This window comes from Brachyhypopomus gauderio, chromosome 4, assembly GCF_052324685.1.
Source record: "Brachyhypopomus gauderio isolate BG-103 chromosome 4, BGAUD_0.2, whole genome shotgun sequence".
Lineage (NCBI taxonomy): Eukaryota > Metazoa > Chordata > Actinopteri > Gymnotiformes > Hypopomidae > Brachyhypopomus > Brachyhypopomus gauderio.
The window spans coordinates 1,069,539-1,097,192 of NC_135214.1; the positions used below are offsets into that span (position 1 = coordinate 1,069,539).

General features: G+C 38.9%; 1 protein-coding gene across 10 annotated transcripts; it reads left to right on the plus strand.

The window, feature by feature from the left end:
• Positions 1–1,598: 1,598 nt before the first annotated feature.
• LOC143511746 (interferon-induced protein 44-like) lies at positions 1,599–26,726 on the plus strand. Of its 10 annotated transcripts, XM_077001347.1 has the most exons (12): positions 1,648–1,665; positions 13,031–13,109; positions 13,498–13,654; positions 14,361–14,393; positions 14,754–14,786; positions 15,948–16,214; positions 16,583–16,613; positions 22,611–22,806; positions 22,962–23,105; positions 23,584–23,755; positions 25,721–25,821; positions 25,923–26,726. In XM_077001347.1, the coding sequence occupies exons 4-12, from the start codon at positions 14,378–14,380 to the stop codon at positions 26,097–26,099; spliced, it is 1,137 nt and encodes a 378-aa protein (XP_076857462.1). In that variant the 5' UTR covers positions 1,648–1,665; positions 13,031–13,109; positions 13,498–13,654; positions 14,361–14,377; the 3' UTR covers positions 26,100–26,726. The 10 variants fall into 10 exon arrangements, with proteins under 10 accessions (XP_076857465.1, XP_076857471.1, XP_076857472.1 ...); XM_077001356.1 differs by lacking the exons at positions 13,031–13,109; positions 13,498–13,654; positions 14,361–14,393 and having other exon boundaries at positions 1,609–1,665; positions 15,948–15,976; positions 16,076–16,214; XM_077001355.1 differs by lacking the exons at positions 1,648–1,665; positions 13,031–13,109; positions 13,498–13,654; positions 14,361–14,393 and adding an exon at positions 5,076–5,858 and having other exon boundaries at positions 15,948–15,976; positions 16,076–16,214.
• Positions 26,727–27,654: the final 928 nt, after the last annotated feature.

Genomic DNA, 27,654 nt, shown 5'->3' on the forward strand with positions numbered 1-27,654 from the left:
TCGCAGGGTCGACTGACACACCTCCACTGTTGATAATATGACCAAGGAACCTCACCTGCCTCTGCATGAGATGACACTTTTTGGGTGCCAACTTCAGATTGTTCTCTCTCAGCCGCTCAAACATCATGTGAAGACCATCACCACTTGCACCATATGTCCCGCTTCCTGCCATTGTGACATTTGTAAAGGAAATAAATGCTTACCTATTCAAACAGAGCAAGAAATAGATGAGAAAAAAACAGTGCAAATAAAACCTTGCTTAAAACTTAATAGGACCAGAAAGACATAGAGTGTAAATTGTTTGCGGGGGGTGGCGAACGTAAAATGGGCACAAATTAAGTGTTATATCGCGATTTATCGACCTTGAAGACGAGTCTTTCACACAGATTGCATTCTAAAATCAAACTGCTGCAAAATCCGTGGTCTGATATTAATTTTAAGCCCTGTACCTACACAATGAGGACAAATTAATCCACTAATTAGCTCAAAGGCGCTTTACTGTGCGGTGCATTTTTCCGCCCCGCAATCTAAAGTCTGCTTATTTCAGAAGGACAGCTTACGCATCGATGCACTGTGTGCAAGCATTTCATTATCTAATTATCTAATGACTTTGCATAATTGTTGGGTATCATATGACTTTCGTCTAGTGGTTTTTCCAGCTTAGAGTACCTTGTGTTCAGGACTATCTATACTACCTTGGAGATTCCAAGCAACTACGTAGCACTTTTGTAAGTTGCTCTGGATAAGAGCGTCTGCTAAATGCCATAAATGTAAATGTAATTGATTTATACGTTTTTCCTTGCATCTTCTTGCAAGTGACAATTGTCTTTTCTGAGAAGCTGATAAAAGTACTACTTTCGGCATTTTTTTATTATAAAGATAATGAATAGCGAAACCAGGAAGTGTAAGCGCATGTGACCACGTGACGCATCTGAACGAATCACGTTCTCAGAAATCGACACCAGCCAATGAGATGTCAAGCTTGCGTTTAAATCACCCTTTTTTCTTCCACGATTGGTTTCTGATAGAAAGGAAGTGACCATAATTGGATCAGATATACTTGTGCAGGAGAAAGAGAGAGAGAGAGAGAGAGCTTTACAACAATACCTATGATGACAGGGTACAGATTACAGGAGCGGTGGTTAATGCTCCAACTTTTCATGAATTTAGGAAAAATCTACAGGCGCATCCAGACAAAGTATAGATAAATAAACACCTAAATATTAATTTTGGACATTTTCTTTCCAACAGTTTGAAAGAAGACATGTTACGGAATCAAAATAGCCTAAAACCTCAAAATAGACCAGTGCATGATAAAACGATGTTTTTGCCTGCCGTGTCTCGCCTTAAACACTGCGGGCCACTAGCTCTACAGTGTGGCTGGTCCTTATAGATCGACTCTGTGGTCATCATCCAATTGCACACAGCCTCAACAATGTCAGGACATGATAAGTTCAAGAAAGAACACCAGCACCTTGGCTGTTTGAATGCAGCCATTGATTCCCTGAGATTTGACTTTCAGTTTCATATTCACTACCCCAAGCCCCCCCCCCCCCCCCACCCCTTATACACATAGTGTATAGCTGAATATAAAAGAGGGGCAACAGACAGAGAGGTACAGACACAAAGCAGCAGAGGAAGGAGCAGCTCACTCTTCTTACTAAGGTAAGAGATGCTGTGAGTTGGGTTGGGATTAAGACTTCACAAGTGCACTATGGAAATGGGTAATACATGCTCTTAATAGACAAATACTTGCATGTTGTCACTACATACACAAGTATAAGAACTGGGTTGCATTCACTTCTCTTTTTGATATAAAATGAATGTGCAGTGAACAAATAGTGTGTTCTAGATTGTAATACAGATGCAGATGTTTTGAGGGTCAAAATGAGAAAAACGATGAGCAAGGTTGGTTAACACTGCCAAACTCTTTTGGTTTCAGATTCTCAGAAATTATTCTATTACACACATATAATTTTATCAGTTTTTCTAAGCTTTTTAAAAATTCTAATATTTAAACAAAAATCAAAGACAGTGTGCTAAAGTTTAGAAAAAACAGTTTTTACTGTAAAGTTTACTGTAAAGTTGTGGGAGGGGTGAGGGAGAATACAGAGGCAAGAGTGTTTCTTTTAGGTTAATTTTAGGAAACACGCAACACGAATTGACAGGCAAGTCAGGACAGGAACTGACAAATACCACTCAACACACAAAGCTAAATTCGCATGCAATGCAATATGTGCAAGGCAGAACTTCCCTTCCACACAGCACAACCGCGATGCACAAGCACCTTAAAGGAAGCATGTTGTGGCTGATTGTGAAAATGTCAGTTTTAGTGAGCTGCTAAAATGAGCTTAAACAGTGATAACTTAGTACTTACTCATCTTGATGGCTGTAAAAGTTAACATTAGCGATGGCGATTTGTTTTATTAGCCTTAGCACGCATTCATGTGTTTTCTGTAATGTTATAACAGTGATGTGTTTGAATAGGAATGCTAATGTTTTCTAACATTATGTTTCAGTGCTAAAATAGTACGTTCTTCTTCAATGGACAACATTGTTACAAAATCAGCTACATGCACAGCTCAGCAAGCAAATGTCCTGACTGAGTCCATACTGAACATGTTGGTGACGGATGAGACCATTGTCCTTGGTAGATGATGAAGGGTTTAAAAACATGATTAAACAATTTAACCCGGATTACCATGAAAACTACCTACCAGGCAGATCTCACTTTTTGACAGGCAGTTTCCCCACACTGTCAAAGCTATCTAAATATAAAAAATTGTCCGACACATCACCTGGACAGGCAATTACCCCAGTGATCTCCACAGAGCAGTCATGTCTATGCAAAACAAAGGAAATGGTCTCATATTATTAAAGTGAAATAACCTGCCAACATGTAAATGTAAAATCTTTTCTGCATCCATCACTATAATAGCAGCTTTGCCACCACAAGCCAGAAACCCTTGTGCAACAGTGTCGAGTGTCTTAGACAGATACACCACGGGGCACAGTCCTATCCCACCACTGAACACCCCTCCGTACTCATGAATGTACATTTTAAAAGGCTGATGGTCCAGTAGGATCAGTGCTGCGGTCTTGTCTCTTGCAATTTAAACAGTCAAATAGTCAATACTCTAGCAGTGACACAGGCCATTTCATGGGGAGGCAAAGTGTTGTGTTGTGGGCCACTTCCGTTGAGTTGTGGCTGGATTAGCAACATTTCTGAATTTGCAGCGCGTTTCCAACATGTAGCGTACGTGTTCTCATTTTGATGCATTTGCTTTGCGTATTTGCAGTGTGTTTTTTTTCCCTTTTGTAGCGTAATTGACATTCAGGGCCACCATATTTAATTTAATTTTATGTTTGCCCCAGTACACTATTGAGTATATATACCCTGTGTTCTCAGTTCATGGTCGCTGGTCATTGTTTGAACAGCCCATGTTGTATGTTGCCTCTAGCATCCGTGTGTTTATCACCTCTGTTTTTGTACAGTTGTGATCAAATTTATTCAACCCCCACTGAAATAAAGTGTTTTGGCCAGTTTGACATTGATTTTGATCATTTCAGTCATCTTATTTACAATTATATCAAAGAGGCACTTATAAATTAGACAAACATAACATAATATTTATGATGGAATAACCACAAATGTCTTTACTGTGCTCACATCATTATCAGTTTTATTCAACCCCCTAGTGACATTATTTTTTAGTACTTAGTACAACATCCTTTTCCAGTTATGACAGCTTTCAAGCGTGAAGCATAGCTTGACACAAGTGTCTTGCAGCGACCTATGGGTATCTTAGCCCATTCTTCATGGGCAAAAGCCTCCAGTTCAGTCACATTCTTAGGCTTGCGCACTGCAACTGCCTTCTTTAGGTCCCACCAGAGGTTCTCAATTGGATTTAAGTCTGGTGATTGCGATGGCCACTCTAGAATGTTCCAGCCTTTCATGTTCAACCATGCTCTAGTGGACTTGGATGTGTGCTTCGGATCATTGTCCTGTTGGAAGGTCCAACGTCTCCCAAGCCGCAGGTTTGTGACTGACTCCATCACATTTTCCTCCAAGATCTCCTGGTACTGAAGGGAATTCATGGTACCCTGCACACGTTGAAGCTTTCCTGTACCATTAGAAGCAAAACAGCCCCAAAGCATAATTGACCCCCCGCCATGCTTCACAGTAGGCAAGGTGTTCTTTTGTTCATAAGCCTGGTTCTTCCTTCTCCAAACATAGCGCTGGTCCATTGTCCCAAACAGTTCTAATTTAGTTTCATCTGACCACAGTACACTGTTCCAAAACCTTTGTGGCTTGTCCACATGACTTTTGGCATACTGCAGTCGACTTTTCTTGTTCTTTGGAGTCAGCAAGGGGGTGCGTCTGGGCGTTCTGGCATGGAGGTCTTCGTTATGCAGTGCGCGCCTTATTGTCTGAGCTGAAACTTCAGTGCCCACATCTGACAGGTCTTTTTTCAGTTCCTTAGCAGTCACGCGGGGATTTTTCTCCACATTACGCTTCAGGTAGCGCACAGCAGTCGCGGTCAGGATCTTCTTTCTGCCACGACCAGGTAACGTTTCCACTGTGCCCTTTAACTTGAACTTGCGAATGATACTTCCGATAGTGTCTCTTGGAATATTTAACAACTTCGCAATCTTTTTATATCCATTGCCATTCTTGTGAAGAGCAATAACATCTTCTCTTGTCTTCTGGGACCATTCTCTTGCCTTCACCATGCTTGGAAACACACCAGTAGATGTCTAGAAGGAGCTGAGTATCACAGTCCTTTTAAATCTGCCTAATTGGTGCTTATCATGCTTGATTGCTGCTCGTTGACATCCACAGATGTTTTCAATACCTGATGGAAAACACTGGAATGAACCTCTGTTCTTAGGAGTGGTAGTCGTAAAGGGGTTGAATAATTGTGTCAATGAAGAAATCACAAAAAGGCCATTTAATACTTTATTGACAAAAAAAATTGATGCTATCTTAGTTGCATTTAATTCTTTAACAAGTCCTTGTAAGATTTCATTATGAACACAATTACAAATGTGCACTGAATTCCATAAAACCCTTCGCAGCATTGGGGGTTGAATAAATTTGATCACAACTGTACATAGTTCCGTTTCTTGCCTCCATGTCTGACATACGTAAACCATTCAAAATTCAGGATATTAATGTTTCTACATTTGGCTGGGATGGCGATGACAAACTAGACACAATTCGTTTAATTGTGGTGGGAAAGTGAAAGACAGAGTGTATTCAATTTAGTAATGCAACATGCAGTAATACTCCGTACTGACACTAGTCTGCTGCAAATGTCATTAACAACAGAAGAAGAAATTACAGGAAGTATTTGTGTATCTTGTTGGGGAAAAATAAATTTTCCTTCCGTAGACCCAGACGGGCCCCAACACCGCCCCGATGGACCGATGGGTTGTTGAGTGGACGATTCAAATAAAGTCTTGACACCAAAAGTTCTTTTGTATTCAATTTGTATTGTATAAAACCAAATGCAGATTAATCAGAGTATACGAGTATACGTGGTACAATGTATCTAGTGCACTAGGGCTAGTTGCATAAGTCTACCAAAGCCAAGTAAGTCATATAGCAGAGTCTGAGCAAGAAGCCCCGAGCTGGGCAAACTCTTCCCTTTTATATCTTTCTTTCAGTGGTTATCTGTTTGTTCTTTTCCATGTAACCCAAGGTCGCACAGAGGTTACAGATGTCACCTACCCACGCTTTTTCCTCTGTACTGGTTCAACGCTCACCCTAGCCCGACATCAACGCTTCAGCGACCCTTCACCTCCTAGCACCTCCGTCTTTGGCATGTGCCCAAAATAAACTCGCCCAGAGCCAGGTGCATTGAGTTAACCACAAGTACATCGAAAGGTCAAGTGCACTTGTAGACTGAGGTCTTCCTTTGTTAACACAGGTCACTCATGTTCTCAGAACATATGTCTGTCGGCCCTTTCTTGAAATGTGATGCACAGTTTTAATTGTTAGCTTTATGCTTAGCAGTTGATTAATATAGTAATGCTCTTTTCAAATTATTTTTCCAACAATCTTTGAGTTAGAAATAAAACAATATATAATGTTGTGGGCTTTAAACTTCTATCAACCGCTTTAGCCCAGTGCGTTCATTTACACAGGGGGCAGTCCCCTGAAGATCAGGGGCGCAGATGGCACTGGGGACGGGGGGGGGGGACATGTCCCCCCCAGATTTATATTGACCCCATCCGAAATCTAGCATCTAGATTTCGTGTCCCCCCAGATTAATATTGAGGTCATCAACAGGCGGACCACGGTCCGGATCCGAACAAATTACGTTCGCTCGCCACCCCCCCCGCTCAACAAGTTACGTTCACCCCCCCCCCTTCCCCTCAGCACATTAAATTACGTTCGCCAAGTCGGAGCTATCTGCCAAATTTGGCTTGCGGAAAAATATAGTTGATTACCCCTGATCTACAAGCATAAACGTATATATTGTACAGCTTGGTCTCCCTCACTTCAGAATTTCCATCTGCGCCCCTGCTGAAGATCCTGGTGAGACAAACATTTTATGGCTTCACATTCAAATCAAAATCAAATCAAATCTATTTGTATTGCGCTTTTCACAACATGTTGTCACAAAGCGCTTTACAGGATTTACAAGGTTAACAATACTATGGGTCCAGAACCCTAATGAGCAAGCCAAAGGCGACAGTGGCAAGGAAAAACTCCCTAGATGGTGGGGAATAGGAAGAAACCTTGGGAGGACCAAGACTCAAAAGGGAACCCATCCTCCATTGGTCGGCCCGTTAACATTCTGTTACATAATAATCATCACATTGGTGCCAATTTTAATAATAATGCAGAAACAAACAAAAAACTAATAACAATAAACCAACAATAAACAAAGTCAAATAAACAACGTTAAACTAGGCGTTTGACGTGCCCCAGCTCTAGTGTTATTTTTGACTCGTGGTTTGAGAGCTCCGTATCTCTGCGCGCTCAATGGTTCTGATGGTCGGCACTGGCTGAAGTGATGCCACATTTCTCCTTTGCCCTTCAATTGGATGGCGTGTGATATCTTCTCAATGATTTGGTGACTGGTAGATCTGCTCATGGCGTTGATTCTGACTCATCCTTCCACCTGGACAGAATAAGCTTCACAGACAGCTTTTTAGTGCATTTTACCTTCTTTGTACGACCCCGTGTAACCTGTCAGGTTTCGCAAGCGCATTGGGGGACCCCCACTGTCATGAGCTCATACAGAATGAATCCTGTAACAAAATTCACTGAAGATCTTCTGGCCAACAATACAAACACATACATTTGTGCACATATCTTTTCCTTTATCCTTTGTTACCATTTATCCTTTCCACTTTACCCTGAGATTGAGAATGGTAAACCAACCCATATTTGTGTCTCAAACCCAAATTTTGTTCCACAAATTTTAGCTCCTAGCTAGTGAAGTACATCCCATTATCTGAGTACACTTAATTTAGTAAACAATGGTGCAGTATCCAGTAAGTTTATCAACATTTTGCAGACCAACTCAGAGTCCTCTGGCCTGGTGGGAAATGCTTCTACCCAACATAAGAATTTATCCACAGTCACTAACAAATACCTTAGTCCCCATACTGGTATTAACATGTCAGTGTAGTCAGTCTGGATCTCCTCTCCTGGCTCCTACTGCCCAGGAAACTTGCTTAGACCTGGTCTTAAAACACAAGTTATGTGCATTACAGATATTCACATTTTCAGTCCAGTCTGCTATTAGGTCAGTTAAGTATGGATGTGACCAGTAACACATTTTCCTTCATTTTTGCTGCCCCTTGTGCTTCAGACAACACTGATTTAATCAATTGACTTGGTAAAATCGGTCTCACATTAGGTCCTTTCCAAACATCCTTACCCCATTTACCACCTTTGTTTAACCACAACATTTTTCCTGTAGTTAACGTAGCTCTGAATCCTATGGCAGAGGAGACCACTGTCCTCTGCCCTGCAAACCATCTGATGGGCTCCTGTAACCTGACAGGCAGATGCAAACACTAATAATGCATGAACATCTATCATACTTTCAGTAATAACCAGACATCAAAACAAACTAAGGATAAGGAGGCTAGATGAACCAGTAAAAATCCAATACCGGCAAAGCTTTTAAACATTTACCTAAACAAACTTATGACCCAACTGACCAGAGTAACAGAGGTAAAAAACACAAGATCACAAACACCATGTTAACATTCCCTTACTTATAAATTTCTCTTCCTTGCATAGTCACAGTGGTCCTTCATATTCTTAGTGTTAAAGTGAAGTTACTAGTAACTAGTAACCAGTAAAAATCCAATACCGGCAAAGCTTTTAAACATTTACATAAACAAACTTGTGAAAAACACAAGATCACAAACACCATAACCCACTATCAGAACATATAAAACCAGGAACTAAAACCAGACAATAATGAGATATAAACTAGAAACAGCTGAGATGGCAAATGAAGGCAGAACTATACAATGAATGTATGACAGTGCATCAACGTGCTACCACACCTCTAACGTCTCCCAAAGCCAATATCTTATCAAAACTTATCTAGTTTAATTTGCCAAATACATCACCGTTTCACTCTGGCATGTCTACGTCACTTACTCACTTCGCTTATCCCGGTGTGTGCGCTATCTATAATTATCTCCACCCAGTCCCTTCTAACACGCTGTTAACACTTTACCCCATGGCCTGACTTACTTTTATTGTCTATTTCCCTTTTTCTTGGTCCCTTAACACTAGAAGTCCCAGAGAAGGGTCTTTCAACACTTCTACTATCGGAACCCAGAGAAGGGTCGAAAGAACTGAAGGATTTTAGCTAACACCCTATTATCAGCTGTAAGCAGGCACTTTTGTTCTGTAAATAAGGCCATTACTGGCGCACCACAGGAGGGGGCATGCTTCAGCTCACAACTAATTGTTGTTTTTCATTGAGTTTGGCCATTTAGTTTCTAGTTAGTTCTATTCAGTTTATTGTATTTTATAATATAAAGGTTATATATATTGTATTTAGTTTAGTTTTATCTGAGCAACAAAGCACAAACAATAAATTATTTTTTTATATTTTAAATAGAAAATTAGAAATTTTATAGCCAGGTACATGTGAGTAATGACCAGAAGCATTTGTGTCTAAGTCAGGAGGACTGAAATTTCAGCATGAGAAACATACAAAAGAACAACTGTTATGTTTCCATGCTTTTTTATGTTCCATGCTTTTTATTATTGCCATAAAATTATACAAAAAATACAAGGAATAAAACAATTCCACACATATTTACAATAGGCTGCAGTGCAGGGCTGTGTGTGTGTGTGTGAGTGGCATGTCCTTCTTGTGTGACTAGCACTTTAGCAGTCACTCAGCAGTCTGTCAGAACATGCCTGGCACTGCCAGGGTATCTCCCTGGTACATTTGCCACACGTGTATCTGTAGCAGTCCACACATCTCACATTTGCACAATTGTTCATGAGTGTTCTCATCAGAGCATTCACATACAACTATCTACCCAGTTTGCCAGTCCCTCATTTGGGGAGAAAGCTACAGTATTGTGGCTATTCCCACTTTAGTGACCCCATTTTGTTTCTCTTTCACTCAGACAATAAAATATTCCAATACAGTGAGGACATGCACCTAAGACGAAAATTTCAGACCCCTCCATGATTAAAAATTGTCTAAATTGTCTAAAGTTGGGAATAGCCACAATAGTGTAGGTTTCTCCCCAAATGAGGGAGTGGCAGACTGAGTGGATAATTGTATGTGAGTGCTCTGTTGAGAACATTTCAACTTTATTGTATATATTTCTAAACTTACATCATGTCCTCTGTAGCTTCTGCTCTCAGCCAGGCCCTCTGACTGCCTCTCTCACCTTATGCATGTCCCCTGCACAACAATGCAGCTGGGGGATGGGCAGACACACTCAGGACCAGCTTACACACTTTTGCATGACCTTTTTTGAGGTGGATCAACACAATTAATTTGGTAATTTTTTTCAAAATTGTTATTTTGAACCCACTTATCTTTTTTAGAAGAAAAACATTACTAACATTACTACATTTCTACCTGAGCCTGCCAAAAGCCAGTGCTGAGGTATTTTGGATCATGAGGCCATGAGGCCATCTTTTGTCATGCAGCCACTTCTAGGTAGACGGGGGATGGGTGATAGTGTGAGCTATGTTGATCCATTGACTCAGACGGAGAAGAAAAGACCCTTTCAGAGAAATCTGAACTTTAGCTATTTTGACCAATAATCATGTCACCTTTTGCAGTGAGAAAAAAATCCAAAATTAGTACAAAGGAGGCAGACTTGAGATGTTTTGGAATTATAGTTCAAATAATGTCTGTGTCAGTTTTATAATAAAGAGAAAGATGACTGTAGCCACCTACATGTGGATGAAAATTCATGTCACCACACATTTCACTTACTCTATTGACTGAGAAGCAAGGATAGCAAAGGTACACAGCAGGCTTTGGACATGATCCTGGAGGGGCCGTGGGCGGGTGGGGTTCCCTGGTCTTTCTCTGCCTGCCTCTGGCCTCTGGGGCCTTGCTAATAAGTACATTCTGTACATTTATCCTATGTTGCACTTACATAAACACACACACTCACACACACATACATCAGTCATTTGTGCTGTATGTCTTACTTTCTGCTCTTCATTTAGTAGCAGCAGTTGGTGAATCATTTGAGCTGTTTTTTCTGCTCTTCTGTCTTTTCCCTTTTTAGTTTCTCTCCCCCTCTTTTCTCTCCTGTCCTGTATGGTTCACCTAACCCCAATTGTTTTTATCACTATTGTACTGTATTATACAGAATTGTTTTCTTTTGATCCTTACATGAAAACAAAGTTGTCCTCCAAAGGTGAAAGGGTGGAGGTGGGCCAAAAAAAAAAGTTTGAAAAGCCCATATGAAGCAATTTTCAAGCCTAGGGTCACAAACATCACACACAACACATTGTTAGTTTTCAGAGAGTAGTGAAAATCTGTAGTAGTGATATCTCTTTTGGTAAGATTTCCTAAATTTCCTATTTTCGTTTGCTGGTTATGGCTGTATTTGGAAGAGACACACATGCGAAATCTTGATCTTGAAGTTAAAATTGCTCAATAATATTATTCTATTTCAAGTAGCTGAGGGTTTTTTGTATACATTTATGTAAAAACATTTTTACCTATTAGCAGTTTTTCAAAAGACAAAACTACTTAAAATAAGGTTAAAAATATCAGAGCCATTTTGACTAATCAATATGCCACTTATATGCCATTATAATTCAAATATTATGTTTGTGTCAATTTCACATTATTTCAACCTTTCACAAATCAAATCTCAAACATATGGTTCTGTAGATGAGGAGACTTCTTGCAAGAGATCTTGCACAGTCTCATATGGCAGCCAAGGAGGTGCAAGCTTTCAGCAGCAACCACCCATACCTGACACACGCCTCATTTACATAACACTGGAGGCAAGTTCAGCTCTTCTCCCCCCTGCTGATTCCTCAGGCAATGGGCACTTTTGCAAATGAATGGATGTTAATTGGAGCCACCAGAGGTGTCAGTTTGGACTAAGGTTCTTTGGACCCTCTTTTGGGACTTCAGGGGGGTGGTTGAAATTTCAGGGACTTCTAGTGTTAACTCCCTTCTCTGTCTTTCCTAGTTTAATTCTTTTATCAGGATTAGCACATTCTTTTATTTATTTTATTTGTATTTATTTATTTTATTTTATTTTTTTTTTTACCTCTGCTCGTCTGCCTGTCTTCTGTGTGCAGCGTGTTCTAATGTTGTTCACCACTTCCTCTCTGTCAATCTCTTCAGAGTGCTCAGACTCACTTCCTGAGCTAGCTTCCTGTGAACTGTCCCAGTTCTCCCCCCTCCTTTTTTGCTCTCATCTTGTCGAATGACTGAATTTGCATGGGTTTTTTACACTCTTTATTGGGGGTTTTAACTATTTGGAACATGGGTTTTTTACACTCTTTATTGGGGGTTTTAACTATTTGGAACATGGGTTTTTTACACTCTTTATTGGGGGTTTTAACTATTTGGAACATGGGTTTTTACACTCTTTATTGGGGGTTTTAACTATTTGGAACATGGGTTTTTACACTCTTTATTGGGGGTTTTAACTATTTGGAAAATGGGTTTTTACACTCTTTATTGGGGGTTTTAACTATTTGGAACATGGGTTTTTTACACTCTTTATTGGGGGTTTTAACTATTTGGAACATGGGTTTTTTACACTCTTTATTGGGGGTTTTAACTATTTGGAACATGGGTTTTTTTACACTCTTTATTGGGGGTTTTAACTATTTGGAACATGGGTTTTTTACACTCTTTATTGGGGGTTTTAACTATTTGGAACATGGGTTTTTACACTCTTTATTGGGGGTTTTAACTATTTGGAACATGGGTTTTTTACACTCTTTATTGGGGGTTTTAACTATTTGGAACATGGGTTTTTTACACTCTTTATTGGGGGTTTTAACTATTTGGAACATGGGTTTTTTACACTCTTTATTGGGGGTTTTAACTATTTGGAACATGGGTTTTTTACACTCTTTATTGGGGGTTTTAACTATTTGGAACATGGGTTTTTACACTCTTTATTGGGGGTTTTAACTATTTGGAACATGGGTTTTTTACACTCTTTATTGGGGGTTTTAACTATTTGGAACATGGGTTTTTTACACTCTTTATTGGGGGTTTTAACTATTTGGAACATGGGTTTTTACACTCTTTATTGGGGGTTTTAACTATTTGGAACATGGGTTTTTACACTCTTTATTGGGGGTTTTAACTATTTGGAAAATGGGTTTTTACACTCTTTATTGGGGGTTTTAACTATTTGGAACATGGGCTTTTTACACTCTTTATTGGGGGTTTTAACTATTTGGAACATGGGTTTTTTACACTCTTTATTGGGGGTTTTAACTATTTGGAACATGGGTTTTTTACACTCTTTATTGGGGGTTTTAACTATTTGTACTGTTCTTGTTTCTACATTAACCACTGAATAGATTCCTTTTACTTCTCCCTGAGTTTTGGTGGCACTCTCCTGTGAGGAAGCTGTGGGCATTACCGGGCCTTGATTATAAGGTGGCACATTTTTCTGACTTTCATGTTGCACTTCTCACTTATTCTAATTTGCAGAGAGACTGTGATGATTTATGGTCAATGATGTCACCTAACGACACACGGTCGTCACCTGCCTGTCTTGGTCACCCATACTTTTAATGTCTCATAACATTAGATGTATGAATTACTTTACAAGTCACAGTCATTTGTTCCTATAAAGTTCTCCACTCACATAAACCAACACCGTAAACCAACCATTTTACATAAAACTTTTGCATACATTTCGCATTTCCTCACCAGCCATTGTTGATAAAAAAAACTGGTACTCACCGGAAGTTGTCTTCAACTTTACTTACTAGACTGAGGGTTCTGTTGACACCGTAAGGTTTACCACCCTCCATCAATACAGGTTCTTGGTCCGAAACTGGGCGATTTTGGGGGTACCTCAGGTCCCCGGGACGCCTCCTGACCCAGCTGACTCGAGAACACCGCTCGGACTTACCGTTGCCTCGTCAGGCAAACGGGAGGGTTTGCCACACCCCAGGAAACAAAAAAATCACTTATCGGTACATGTATACTTTACGCGATTTGCCTTATTTTATTCCTTCTTCCTTTTTCTTTTTAAACCATAAATTTTACCTTTATTTCCTTGTTACCTTTTAAACCATATATTTTATCTTTATTTCCTTGTTACCTTTTAAACCATATATTTTACCTTTTAAACCAAACCAAAAAAGATAATAAAAAATTTAAAAATTGCCATTTAATTTAGCATCGACCAAACACCATTAGTTCATCACAATTTGGTATTATACAAATGTGCAGAAATTTTGTTGTAACAGGTATTCTGCTTTACCTTTAATTGAGCCGGCTCGGACGAACTAACGGTATTTTAGAAGACCTGTTCCAAAAATCTATCTCTTCCCATCACGTCGGAAGGTCACCAATTGTTGAGGGCTTTAAACTTCTACCTACCACTTTAGCCCAGCGTGTTCGTTTGATGGGAAAGGAGATAGCAGGAACAACCATACCAAAATTATAGCAATACCAAAAAGGCCTTTATTAAAACAGAGATATCTCTGGGGATCTCACATTCTAACATTTACCTCAGAGAGACCCAACAAGTGTGTGTGCAAGCAGTCTTTATATACGATTTCCCCACACCTAAAACGCTCAGATCTTCTTCTATACCTTACATGGTGTTGTTGTTCGAGCAAACATGATTTTGCTGTTCAAGCAGACATGACTTTTCCATTTGTTTCAACATATTAGAATATCTGTTCAAAGGGATGCTGTCATACACCGGTATGTTGTACTTCTCCTTTATCAGTCTAACACTGTAGTCCTCAACTTCCCGTTGACCGGGTCATCTTCCCTTTGAACTGCCTTTGAACTGTTACACAGCATGACTTGCAAGGCCCTTCTTAGGGTTCACAGCTTAAACACATCTAATGCAGTAGTTATATTTAATTTCTATATTATGTTGATGGTAAGCAAAATATATTGTTGCTAATGCTAGTGCTAAGCAAAAAACCCAAAATCACAACAATAATAAGTAAACTAGTATTCAATGGCCTGCTTTACAAAAACAAACAAACAAAAAAACAAAGCATAACAGCTATTACAAATAACTACATGGCATATAGTTTGTCTTTATTTCCATAGATTCAGTCATGGGATCGGCCCAATCAAAACCAGGTGAGTTTAAATTACATCTTATATGCTTACATTTTAAAGACTTTAAATTAATCTGCGTTTAATATCTAATTTAGTGTCACATTTGAAAAATCTTACAAATGGAAACATTTCACAAAGTATATTGTATACCAGATACAAAATGTAGCTATAGTCTACTTGAAAAGAATGAACAAGTAGGACAACAGAACACTTATAAATATTGCACCATCCCAACTACATGCAAATATAGAAATAGTGTTTGTCTCAAGAAGTTCCCATAGCAATGGGATAAAACTCATTCTTGCAGCATGAGGCAACCTGCACTGGTTGGTATTTCTGTTTAGATATCATCCAGTGTTACTTAATTTAGACTAGTTGTGCTATTGTTTTATATTTTGTTGGATGTTGAATAAATCTAGTTAATTGTGTAGCCATTGTCTTCCTTAGTTATAGCTGTACTGGGACAGATGAGCTCATTATTAGTATCAGGTAAAGGTAATCAATGCTAACACCCATTCTCTATAAAGCTTCCCATTTGCTGCACATGTTTATGTTGAACCTCTGACAAAGCATAATATTGATAATAGCAAGGAACTTTATAAAGTTGTTTAGGTATATTTTATACCCTGGGCTGAGCTATTTCAGAAGAGTTCCTTTCCATTCTTACCAAATATTACTTAACAATTAGTCAAATATTTTATGTTTTTATGCATGTTAATCCTTCTCCTGCACCTATTTCCATCCTTGGTTGTAGGCAAGCAGGTAAGGTAGTTAATATAATGACCCTACACCATTAATAAACAGATCATAATATGGTATTGTACGAGTGCCTGAGTATCATTTTAGCTTGAGAACTATCACACATTCTGTATGCATTCCTGTGGGAAAGGTTATGGACTGTGTTTTCTTTCCAATGCACTGATTTTAACTGGAGTTCAACTGATGGCAAACACAAGGGGTCTCAGCCTCAGGTCCTGAAATCTTTAGTATTTCGGATCTTTGTATTAAAAAAAAAAAAACCACACACCAAACTCATTTCATTAGTGCTGTGGCACTAATGACATGACACTGAGGATCCTGCTTTAGTTGAGGGTCAGTGATATTGCTCTCTATCCCGAACTGCACAGAGAACACGTGAATAAATATTTTTGTGAATTAATATTGTCCTTCTCTTTCCAATAGAATTCATCACAGTTTTGGGTGATAAACAAGTGGGTATTGGGAAAGAAATCAGCCTTTCCTGTGAGACAAACACAGAAGGATTAAAAGTGACATGGGAGAAGGATGGAGAAAAACTGATTTGTGTGCAGGACAAACACATCATGAAACAAGATGGTACAAAGTGTTCCTTGAAAATCCTGAACGCTGATGAGCGAGATGAGGGGAATTATACCATAAAACTGAAGAATAAATTGGGTACTGACTCCTGCTCTGCCATGGTGCTTGTTGGTACGGAGTGACTTTTTCACCCTCTAACATACACATATTCTTTCAACTTATTTTTGATCCCTTTAAATGTATAAAAAAGTATCTTTATGATGATAGTGAGAAGATTATGAAGAAACCATTATTGAATTACCTATATAGATAGAAAAATATAGCTTTCACAGACTTGGAATTAAACAATCACTGTTTAGACCATTACCTTTAATATTATATGCTGCATTCACGAAGCAAAAAGTGTTTCTTAATCGAGGTTGGGAACTCAACAAATTTCATGATTTCATCAGTTTAGAAAAACTCAAAGACAATGTCATCAATGTGCATCCCTTCAAGTGCTTTGCTTGCTCCTGCTACAAATCCTGTGTCTCTTACAGAACTCAAGGAGTGGAGGACAGTACAATGGAAGTAAGTCCACAGTCATTCTGTAATAGGCAGCTGTTTAAGCATTTAAAAACAAACACATCTATCCTCACATCCAGCTCCGCCCGCTTTCCCAGTCTCATGTAGTCTGCCCTAGCCCCGCCTTGTTCCCCCGTTTCCTTGGTTTCCCTTCTGTCTGTCACGCCCCTGTCCTCAGTGTTTCCTGAGACCTGCATCTCATTTCACTTCCCTGTTTCCATTTATTTAATCTCCTCTGTTTTATTCCTTGCTTTGGTCTTTGTGTTTTTGTAAGGTATTTCCTGTGTCATATTACTTGTGTCATATTTCCTGTGAATTGCTGCCTTTATGTTCGTTCGGTTTGACTGTGCTGTTCAAGTTGTATTTGTGTAATGCTTTTGTGGTTGTTAGTATGTCCGTCGTCATAAGTAAAGTAGTCTTTCATGTAGTGTGTTTGCTTGGTTGCCGTGTTGTCACTCCTATTTTCGCTTTAGTGTGTATCCCCTTTTCCCTCCTTTGTTTCATTTGGTGTTGGTTTAATTTAATAAATTATATTGATTCCTGTGTTTGCGTCACACCCGCCCCCTTGATTCGTTACACCTCATAAGGCAGGTTACTAAGACACTAGTTAGAGAGCAATTATATCAGAACTTGTTCTTGTCCAATGTGTGTGAATGATACATATTTACCTCCGTTGCCTCTGCGTTTCACAATCAATAATTTTATTCATCACATAAATTTGTAGTTGGTACAAATCAATAGTGAAATGGAAAAATTATCCATATACTATGCAGAGACACATAAGTAAAAAAGTATAAAAGTAAATAATTTAATATACATACTTTAACATGGCATGGTTGCCACACCCCTGTTACTTTGCTTCATTTGGATTTTACTGACTGTAATGGCCTCTCACTGCCAACGGCCACCTCCAAACAGGGGTCTTGGCCGCTGGATTACTTCTAACGTGGCATCTCCAAATATTATTCCATCTATTTGGTCATACTGTACGCCTGCTTCTCTACGTCGACATCACAAGACATCTGCAAACCTTCGTCCTCTCCTACAGAGCATTATAACTTGAAAATGCATTACAGCATTATAACTTGAAAATGGCTTTACTTAATATTCGGTCACTAAACACTAAAAGCCTTGTCTTAAATGATTTTATATCTGACAGTAAAATTGATTTTCTTAGTCTCACTGAAACATGGCAAAAACCTCTGGACTATTTCCTATTAAACCTGGCAACTCCTATGGGGTATTCATATATGGATAAACCTCGTACGGAATGGCGAGGAGGTGGTGTTGCTGTAATCCATCGGACTGATATTAAAACTATGACAATTTCTATTCCTGCTGCCCTCTCATTTGAACACCTTGCCTTTAAACTGTCCGACCGTACTCCTCTGGTTATTGCTCTTATCTATCGCCCTCCCAAGCCTAACTCTTCCTTTCTAGCTGACTTCTCTGACTTTCTCACTCATCTAAGTGCACTGTCCTCTTCTGTTCTTGTTATGGGTGATTTTAATATTCATATTGATGACCTAGACTGTAAGTTTGCTGTTGAGTTTCTGGATCTCATACAATGTTTTAACTTTACGCAGCATGTTAATTTTCCAACTCACACTAAAGGCCATACTTTAGACCTTGTCTGCTCAACAGGTGTCATAATCAACCAGCTCTCCAACCATCAACTTGGTGTTTTGGATCATCTGACAGTCACATTTGATATCGACATTCCTGCACCTATTATTAAATCTAAACGTAAAATTTCATACCGGAATCTTAAACAAATCTCCCCCTCTGCTCTCTCAGACTCTCTAATCAGTCATATGTCTGTCTCCCCTACCTCATCTAATAATCCATCAGTTCTTGTTGATTATTATAATGACACTCTTTCGTCCTGTCTTGATCAGCTGGCTCCCCTTAAAACCAAAGAGGTTTCATTTACCCACTCTGCACCTTGGTACACACCAGAGCTTCGTCAAATGAAAACTCGAAAGCGCCAGCTTGAGAGACTTTATAAGAAATCTGGCCTAACAGTACATCATCAGGCATACTCTAGTTATCTTAAACTCTATAAAGACGCTCTCAATATAGCCCGGACTACATATTATTCTGACCTTATTCATGCTGATTCTACTAGTCCCAAAGACATTTTTTCTACAATAAACAAACTTCTCAAACCAATAGATAATATCTCAAATACCTTTACAATTGATAAATGCAACTCATTCATGTCATTCTTCCAGACAAGGGTTGAGACTATCTACAGTTCCTTGAACATCCCTTCTGTTCTTCCAGTCCTTCCGTTGATCACACCTCAATCTACCACTCGGTCTCTCTCCCAGTTCTTACCTGTATCTCAGGCTGAGCTGTCTGAGATCATGACGAAAACACAAAGCTCTACCTGTATTCTTGATCCTGCTCCAAAAAAAATAATATAATAAAAATAATATAACTGTTTTCCAGTTATATTATCAGTTGTATCAGATATAATAAACACTTCCCTTTGTTCTGGTTCAGTACCTCAGTCCCTTAAAATTGCTGCTCTCACTCCAGTCCTTAAGAAACCAGGGCTGGATTCAGATAATTTGAGTAATTTTCACCCTATTTCTAATCTTCGATTTCTATCTAAAATACTAGAACGGGTAGTTGCCACTCAGCTTAATGATTACTTAATGTCCCATAGTCTGTTTGAACTATTTCAGTCCAGTTTTCGCTTCCAACACAGCACCGAATCAGCCCTTATCAAGGTTACAGACTACCTTCTTCTTTCCTCTGATTCTGGAAATCTTAGTATTCTCATTCTCCTTGATTTAACTGCGGCCTTTGACACTATTAACCACTCTGTTCTTCTTTCTAGCCTAGAATTGTATACCAACATCTCTGGTCCTGCCCTTGAATGGCTAAGATCATATCTCACAAACCATAAACAGTTTGTATGTATCAAAAACTGCAGATCACACATTGCTCCACTGTCCCAAGGTGTTCCCCAGGGTTCTGTGCTTGGTCCTCTTCTGTTTGTTCTCTACATGCTCCCCTTAAGTGACATCATACGGAAACATGGTCTACATTTCTACTGCTATGCCGATGATATCCAGCTTTATATTTCCACCAAATCAGTCATCACCATATCTCTTGCCACACTGTCAAACTGCCTCACTTAAATAAAATTATGAATGGAAACCAACTTTCTCAAATTAAATTGTGATAAATCTGACATGGTCGTAATAGGTCCCAAATCCCTCACAAAAAACATACAAAATGTCTGCCTGACCATAGACGACTCCATTCTGTACCCTTCCTTGGTGTTATTTTTGACAGTCATTTATCATTTGAACAGCATGTAAAGCAAGTCATTAAAACTGCTTTTTTTCATTTAAAAAATATTGCTCGCCTTCGTCCATCACTCAATTTCTCTGCTGCTGAAACTCTGATCTATGCTTTTATTACATCACGAATTGACTATTGTAATAGCATTCTCTATGGCCTTGGTTCCCAACCTGGGGGCGCTAGAGATCACAGGGGGTCCGCGGAGCTCTAGCTGCTTTGAGGTTATAAAATATTTTTGAGCATTTTTTATACACACATTGAATTCTCTTCTACTGCAATGTTTATCAATTAAATGAAACATTCAGGTCCATAATTAAATAATATTTAGCTATTTATGACAAGCAACTTTTTCACCTCTGAAACTCAGATTTGCTAGCTAAATAAGCTGCTGCGCACCGCATCACGCAGACACGCACTTTCTGCCAGCAGCACTAAATATGGCTGAGAAACGTAAATGTGTACATGAGTCCTCCTCGTCATCAAAAAAGACAAGGCAATACCTTGATGGCCTTATGGAGGGACAGGACAAAACTAAACCAGAATGTGTCATTTGTGGTGAGAAGCTAGGTAATGACAGCATGAAGCCGAGCAAATTAAAACGACATCGTAAACGAGTTTACGCGCCATATGAGCCTTCTGCGAGACGAGATTCAAAGCCGCTTCGCTGACATCGATGAGTATTTATCCAGAGAAGGATGAGTGTTGGACCCATGCAATAAGAAAAGTTATTCTCCCATTTAGCACTATGTACCTGTCGGAGTCAGCTTTCAGTGCTCTGGTAAAAAACAGACTATGTTCACCAGGACTTTAGACTGGCTGTCACAACCATCAAACCAAACATCGCATCCCTGGTCAAAGATATGTAAGCCCAAGGTGCCCATTAGTTTATAAATGAACAAATTTGAAGTGGGGAAATTTTGTACGTAACGAACGTAAGTTGTTGACGGGGGGATATCAAACATAAATTGTTCAAAAATGGACACGAATTAAGTATTATATCGCGATCGATCGATCGCCAGTGGTTGGCGCCAGAGCGAACTAGTAACTCATTAAATCATAGATGTGGATCAGAGGTAAATAAACTAGATTTTTTTCAGCGTGAGAAATTGGATGAATGGCGTGTGAAGACGGTCAAATGCGTGTGTCTCACGCTCAATGCATGAGAGTTGGCAACCCTGTAATGACACAGTTTTGAAGTTCAAATGTTTTTTTTTTCATTGTACGCCTGTTGTAAATGGTACACTTGTTGCCTTTTATTCTTTATTGTTATATAAATAAATGTTAATTTCTAATCCCTTTATTCTTTGACATGTTTATATAGGCTGGGGTTAGGCTGGGGGGGGCTGGCTTTTTTTGGACTTGAGTAGGGGGGGCTCCAAGGAAAAAAGGTTGGGAACCACTGCTCTATGGTACACCAAACAAAATCCTAAATAAACTTCAGTACATTCAGAACTCAGCTGCACGTCTTCTCACCCAGTCACGCTCCCGTGAACACATCACACCTGTTCTTCAACAACTACACTGGCTCCCTGTCACACAACAGGGATATTCAATATATATTCAATACATATTCAATATAAAATTCTTTTATTTACTTATAAAACCCTCCACAATCAGGCACCTCCCTACATCACTGATCTGCTCCATCACTATACTTCCTCTCAGTCGCTTTGCTCCTCTGATGCAAATCTTTTGTCCATACCATATAGGACCAAACGTACCTGGGGTGATGGGGCCTTTTCAGTGACTGCACCCACTCTATGGAACTCTGTCCCCAAACACATCCGTGATTCTTCTGATCTTTCCACTTTTAAATCTCTTTTAAAAACTCACCTCTTCAGATCCGCTTTTAATTTATGATGCTACACATTTCTTTTTCTTATTTGTTTTATCTAATACTAATTCTCTTTGTTTCTTATAATGTTGTTCTATATTGTAATGTATTGTACAGTCATGTCTTTGAGTGTCCTGAAAAGCGCTATACTAAATAAAATGTAATATTATTATTATTATAACAAGAACTAAAACAAACACTATTAAGTACAGCATTGTGTAATGTGTCATGTAAAAAATGAGTATAGTGCAAGTGAAATTTTTCAAAAGTGTCTATGTAAAATGACAGTAAATGTGACTTGAGCAGAATGGTCCATGTGCTTAGGTGTTTAGTAATTTAATGACTGAATGACATGAGAGTAAAAGTAAACACAGGGGCTAGTTGGTCAGCACATATATTGGCACCTCCCAGACATGCCATCAGGACCAGCTGCCTTCCTGCGGTTTACTCGTTTCAGAGCTCGGTTCACGTCAGACTTTGAGATGGTGAGAGGGTCTTTCTCACTGATCGGGCTAAGCTAGCGCTAACTTTCCTAACACTGTTTACATTGACATTAACGGTGCTGACCTTGAAACGTGCATAAAATTTCTCATTTTTCTCAATCTCATTTTATACAACTTCATTTTGTACAGAGTCACTCCAGGGTTACATCAAATTATCAGACTTGCATCCCACCACTTATACGTAATCTCAGATACATTTGCCCTTTCTTTAAACATTGCTGACAGTGTGTTTTTGTCCAATATCCCAATCACTTCATATGTATGGCATAGTTGCTGAATTTGACACTTTTATTACTATGGACTATTACTGCAAATAAAGGGGTTTTTTTTTTGGTTGTTTTTCTTAAGACAAAATGCAATGGTCGATTCTCTAAAGGAATTTAAAATGGATAATGACCAAGTCAGAGAGCTTAACTTCCTCCTGTTTGGACCAGTTGGAGCAGGAAAATCCAGCGTCATAAACACCATCAAAGCCGTTTTTGAAGGTCGTTATTGTGTCATTTGTCCAGTAGCAGCACAGTCTACTAAGAGTAATACTAAAACTGTGAGTACATGTTGTAACCCTGCTAATCTGTTCAGAAATGTTAATATGTGAGATGTCAGTGGCTGTACCATAATTTTTATTAATTTTGGTATTTCTATTGTTTTTGCTGGTGATGTTTTATTATTATTACGTGGTATTTACGTGGTTTTTTTCAGTATGAAAAGTATAGTATTAGGAGGGAAGGTGTGATACCTTTGGTCTTCTATGATACAATGGGTGTAGAAAAACAAGAATCTGCAGGAGTTCGCACTGATGACATCATCAATGCCTTGAAAGGACACATAACAGAGGATTATGCGGTAAGATACAAATAACATTCACACCACTGTACAGTATGCTGTGTAACTGAAATAACATTCATGCAGAAGCTTTGGGGGAAAAAAAGATATAAACAAAAGTGAATGAATGTAGTATGTATACCAGATATCACCAAATGGCGGACCGCAGTCCGGATCCGGACCCGAACGCCGTCCTGTCCGGACCCAATCACATTCCTGATTAACTGGATACGGACCCAAATGCCAAAAAAATTTTAACGGGAGACTATATTTTAAACCGCAGAATTTATTTTCAGACGAGTGTTACGTTCGCTGCCCCCCCAACAACTTTCGTTCGCAACCCCCCCCCGCTCAACAACTTTCGTTCGCCACTGCGGACCCGGACCTAAGGTCTGAGCTATCTGCCAAAAATGGACCGCGGAAAGATTGAATTGATTACCCCTGATGTATACTATCCAAGCCAGTATGCCATGTACTTTACTTTGTTTTTCTCCATTAGTTCAACCCAATACTTCAAATTCTCGAGGGAAACCCACAATACCGCATGAATCCCAGCCTGTGTGATAGGATTCACTGTCTTGTCAATGTGGTGCGAGCGGACAAAATCGCACTGATGGATGAGGAATATATCAACAAAATGAAGAAAGTTAGAGAAGCTGCAAGAACAATGGGTGAGTCTCAAGTTTGTTTTTGATTCAGCTTCCCAGCTATCAGGTTAATAAAATATTTTGTCCTGATATAACTGATTTCACAGCAGTGAACGATATGAACATCGACCACCATTTCCACATTTGAATAAAATCAATGGTCAAGATCTTGTAGGATCTTTGAGGTCTTGTAGAGTACATTTATATTTTACCAGTGTTGCGAATAACGCTGTTAAAAATAACGGTGTTAGTAGTAATTTTGTCAGTAACGGGATAATATAATTAGTTACTTTTCCTCTTGTTACAACGCCGTTGACATTACTGGTCATTAAAAGCGGTGCGTTACTATATATTGATATACTAACAGTAATGCGAGCGGACCGCTGCCCAGGCTAGTGAGGAGTAACAGATCTCGATAGGTCACAGTTCTAGGTGTGACACCTGTTTAACTTAACAAGTCAGTAAGCGATTGGCTAAGGCAGCGTTATGGTATCCAATCAGAGCCAGTGTTTTGCACACACGCCGAAGCACGCCAGTTACACAACACAAACGGAGAAGAGACCGAAATGGCGTCAGGTGCAAGCCGAAGAAAAATTTGCATTTTCAAGGCAATATAAACATTATTTAAGAAAATACTTGAAGTTCCTGAACGTCTACCAGACTGGGTATTTGATTTATTTAATTAAGAATAGAGGTTTTATTGTTAAGTTTACTTCTGTTGTAAACAAACCAGTTGTGTCAGGTTGAGAGAATTTAATTTAATTTGATAGATGTAAATGCACTTTATGCTTTTTTTTTTTTTTTTTTTTTTTTACAAAGATTTGGGATTTTAAAGGATTTTATCCTGCACTGGTCTGTTGATGTACAATATCAAAAGTTAAACACCTTTCTGATCTACTCATTTCAACTGACTGTGAAAACTGCTTTTTCAAAAAAATCCTTATTCATTGGCATATAACCTTTTTTTAATTGTAACGCAAATAGTTACTTTCCCTGGTAACAAGTTACTTTTATTATAGAGTAATTCAGTTACTAACTCGGTTACTTATTTGAACAAGTAGTGTCACTACAACTAATTACTTTTTTAAAGTAACGTTCCCAACACTGTATTTTACAGAGATCAGGAGCCAGACACATTTATTATTCTTCAAAAGTCAATTTCTAAAGTTAATTTACTGAAACTGAAAACAAGACAACACAACAAACAACAGGCTACTGTGACGCGCGGTGCAGGGCGAGGGATGAGACACAGAATCTGAGTGTCACTCACGGTCACTTTTATTTTAGCAACAAGTATCGCAGTATGGGCACAGATAGACACTGACACTTGACACAAACGTGCAGACTCAGACAACAACGAGCACAGGACACTGCGCGAACGACAAACCACATAATCCCCACGTGATGACAAGACGAGCCACAGGTGAGACGAATCAGCACAAGACGTAACTGCACCCACGAGTAGACGCAGACAACGTTAACACACGCCCAAAAGGGAGGGGCCGGGGACCTCACCGTGACAGCTACAAAAGAACTAAACTGCAAGCAAACAAGCAAGCTACATTAAAAAAACAGACCTGAAGATAACATTAATGAGGCTATGTTAAAAAAGAAAACAAAGGCTAACAAATACAAAAATACAAATACAATGAGCTAGTCGTATGGCTGCGTACAAAATGAAACCAAAAAAACAAAGCACGTGAAGAACAAAAACACATGTGCCATATGTGACAAAGATTATTACTTTATTCAACCATTAACAACATTCGTTGCATGTCATTATTTTTTTTACACACAATGCTTTACACAATATTTAAAAATTGTTAGTTTCCTAAATTATTTTAGCATAAACCATATCTGCAAATTCTTTTTCTTCTAATGCCAATTCAGAAGAACGTCGCTCAGTAAATGTGTGTTTGTGCTGCAGGGATGAGTGACCATTAGTCAGTAAATGTATTTAATCTGTGTCTGTCTGTCTGTGTGCTGCAGGGATCCTTCAAGTGGTTTTTATGACTGATGTTGATCTTGCCTGTCCTCTGATAAAAGACAGTTTGCGTTACATCTACAGAAGCAGAAAGATCAAAGAAAATGTGAGTAAAATTGCTACTGGGAGCTTGTGTCCGCACTTATGCAGAGATTGTGTATTATGGTGGTGTTACTAGCAAAACTGTGTGTGTGTGGTTTTGTCCAGATGCAGAAATGCAGTAATTTGCTGGGTGTTCCAGTGAACTGCATCTTCCCCGTGAAGAACTACCATGAAGAGACCGATTTGAATGAGGATACAAACTGCCTGATGCTGGATGCCCTAAAACGTATTATACCCTCGGCTCAGGAATATGTGGTCAAATGCTCCACCAACACAACATGATGAAAATTCACAATGATGAAAAATCTTCAATGCTGTTTAATTCAACTTGGTTAATGCCACTTATAGGCAGAAAATGGATACAAAACATACAATTATGTTGAAATATTGTAGTTTTACAGCATAAAAGTACTTATGATCACATTAAAACCATGCTATAATTGAATGAATGAATGAATGAATGAATGAATGAATTAATTAATTAATTAATGGATATGCCAAGTGATTTTTTATGACATGACAAATTTAGCCACATTTCTGATGAAAGTGTAATGGAAATTTTTTGTCCTTTCTACTAACACACACACACATGGATGTAACAACCATGTGATCTATGAGTTCAATACCATATGATGCCTGTGCTGTTCTTTCCTCATCCTTCTACTCAATGTATGTGGGCACCATTTGTTAAAGTAATCATGTGTAATCATGTAATCGTTGGCAGCCTGTAGAGAAGACATGCATTTCTTATGTATCTAAATGACAAAAAAGCCAGTAGTTTTTAGTATAGGCCTAATGGTTCATGATTACAGAGGGGAGGCAGCTCTCTCGGAGTCGCTTTGAGTGTATGTAACACAGATCTCTGGATCGATCTATCTTTAATAAACTTTATTTTACTTTAATATCTTACTCAAAGGCTTCTGACTTTTCTTGTTCACCACCAAGTTTCAAAATTTCAATGACAAAAGAAACCATTTTGAATTTGTGTGTAGTATTTGTGTATAGCATGTGCAGATGATGTGTGCCACTGACTTCTCCAGCTTTTTCCCACTATTTGTTGTGTGAGTGACTACTACTGTTGTGTTTGTATACTGGCCTTCCTAATGTAGTGGATGGTAAGAACCACGATGTAGGGAAAGCTATATACTGTTACCTCCAGTGAGCAGGGAATTACAGGATCAGGTCCTGTCCCCACTGCCCAACTCAACTTTACCCATAAACTATACTGCAAGCTAGGAATTTGAGCTTCAGGGTTTGTTTTTGATCGTCACGGTTTACCTGAAGGAGGATTGTTTGATGCTACCCACTTCGCAGCAGTATTAAGAGAAAAGCTGTCCCTACCCTGGAGAACAGTCATACATCAGACAACGCAAGTACTGAAAATTCAGTTTACTAATATGCCCCAGATTTATATTTAAAGGAAATAATCATGTATAGTAAACACCCAGATAAGTATTCAAAATAAGATGGATAATTAGGTTATTTAGTATAACTCCCAAATTTAAGTCACATAAACCCGGTCCAGAGGTTGCTGTACTAACAAAAAAAAAAACAAACTAAAACTGCATATACATCTTACAATTACCCAACACACGAGAACAAATCTTTACCAGCCCCTACGTTCACTTAACCCCACATATTTTCATGTTCATCTAACAAAATTATTAAGTTAACCAGTGTTATACCATCACAAGTTAGGAACACAAATAGTGAATAAACATTTACGATTCAGAGTAAGTACCGATATGCAGTCTTAGGGTAGGAATCAACAGACGAATGCACAGTTGGCTAGCGCTTTATGATGAGCTGATGCAGACGGAATCGAATTTAGAAGCGC

What these genes read in the sequence shown, in the direction of transcription:
- LOC143511746 (XM_077001347.1), top strand. An exon ending in ATCGGCCCAATCAAAACCAG is followed by an intron (nt 14,787 to 15,947) that starts GTGAGTTTAAAT and finishes TCTTTCCAATAG; the next exon opens with AATTCATCACAGTTTTGGGT. An exon ending in ACATAACAGAGGATTATGCG is followed by an intron (nt 23,106 to 23,583) that starts GTAAGATACAAA and finishes TTTCTCCATTAG; the next exon opens with TTCAACCCAATACTTCAAAT.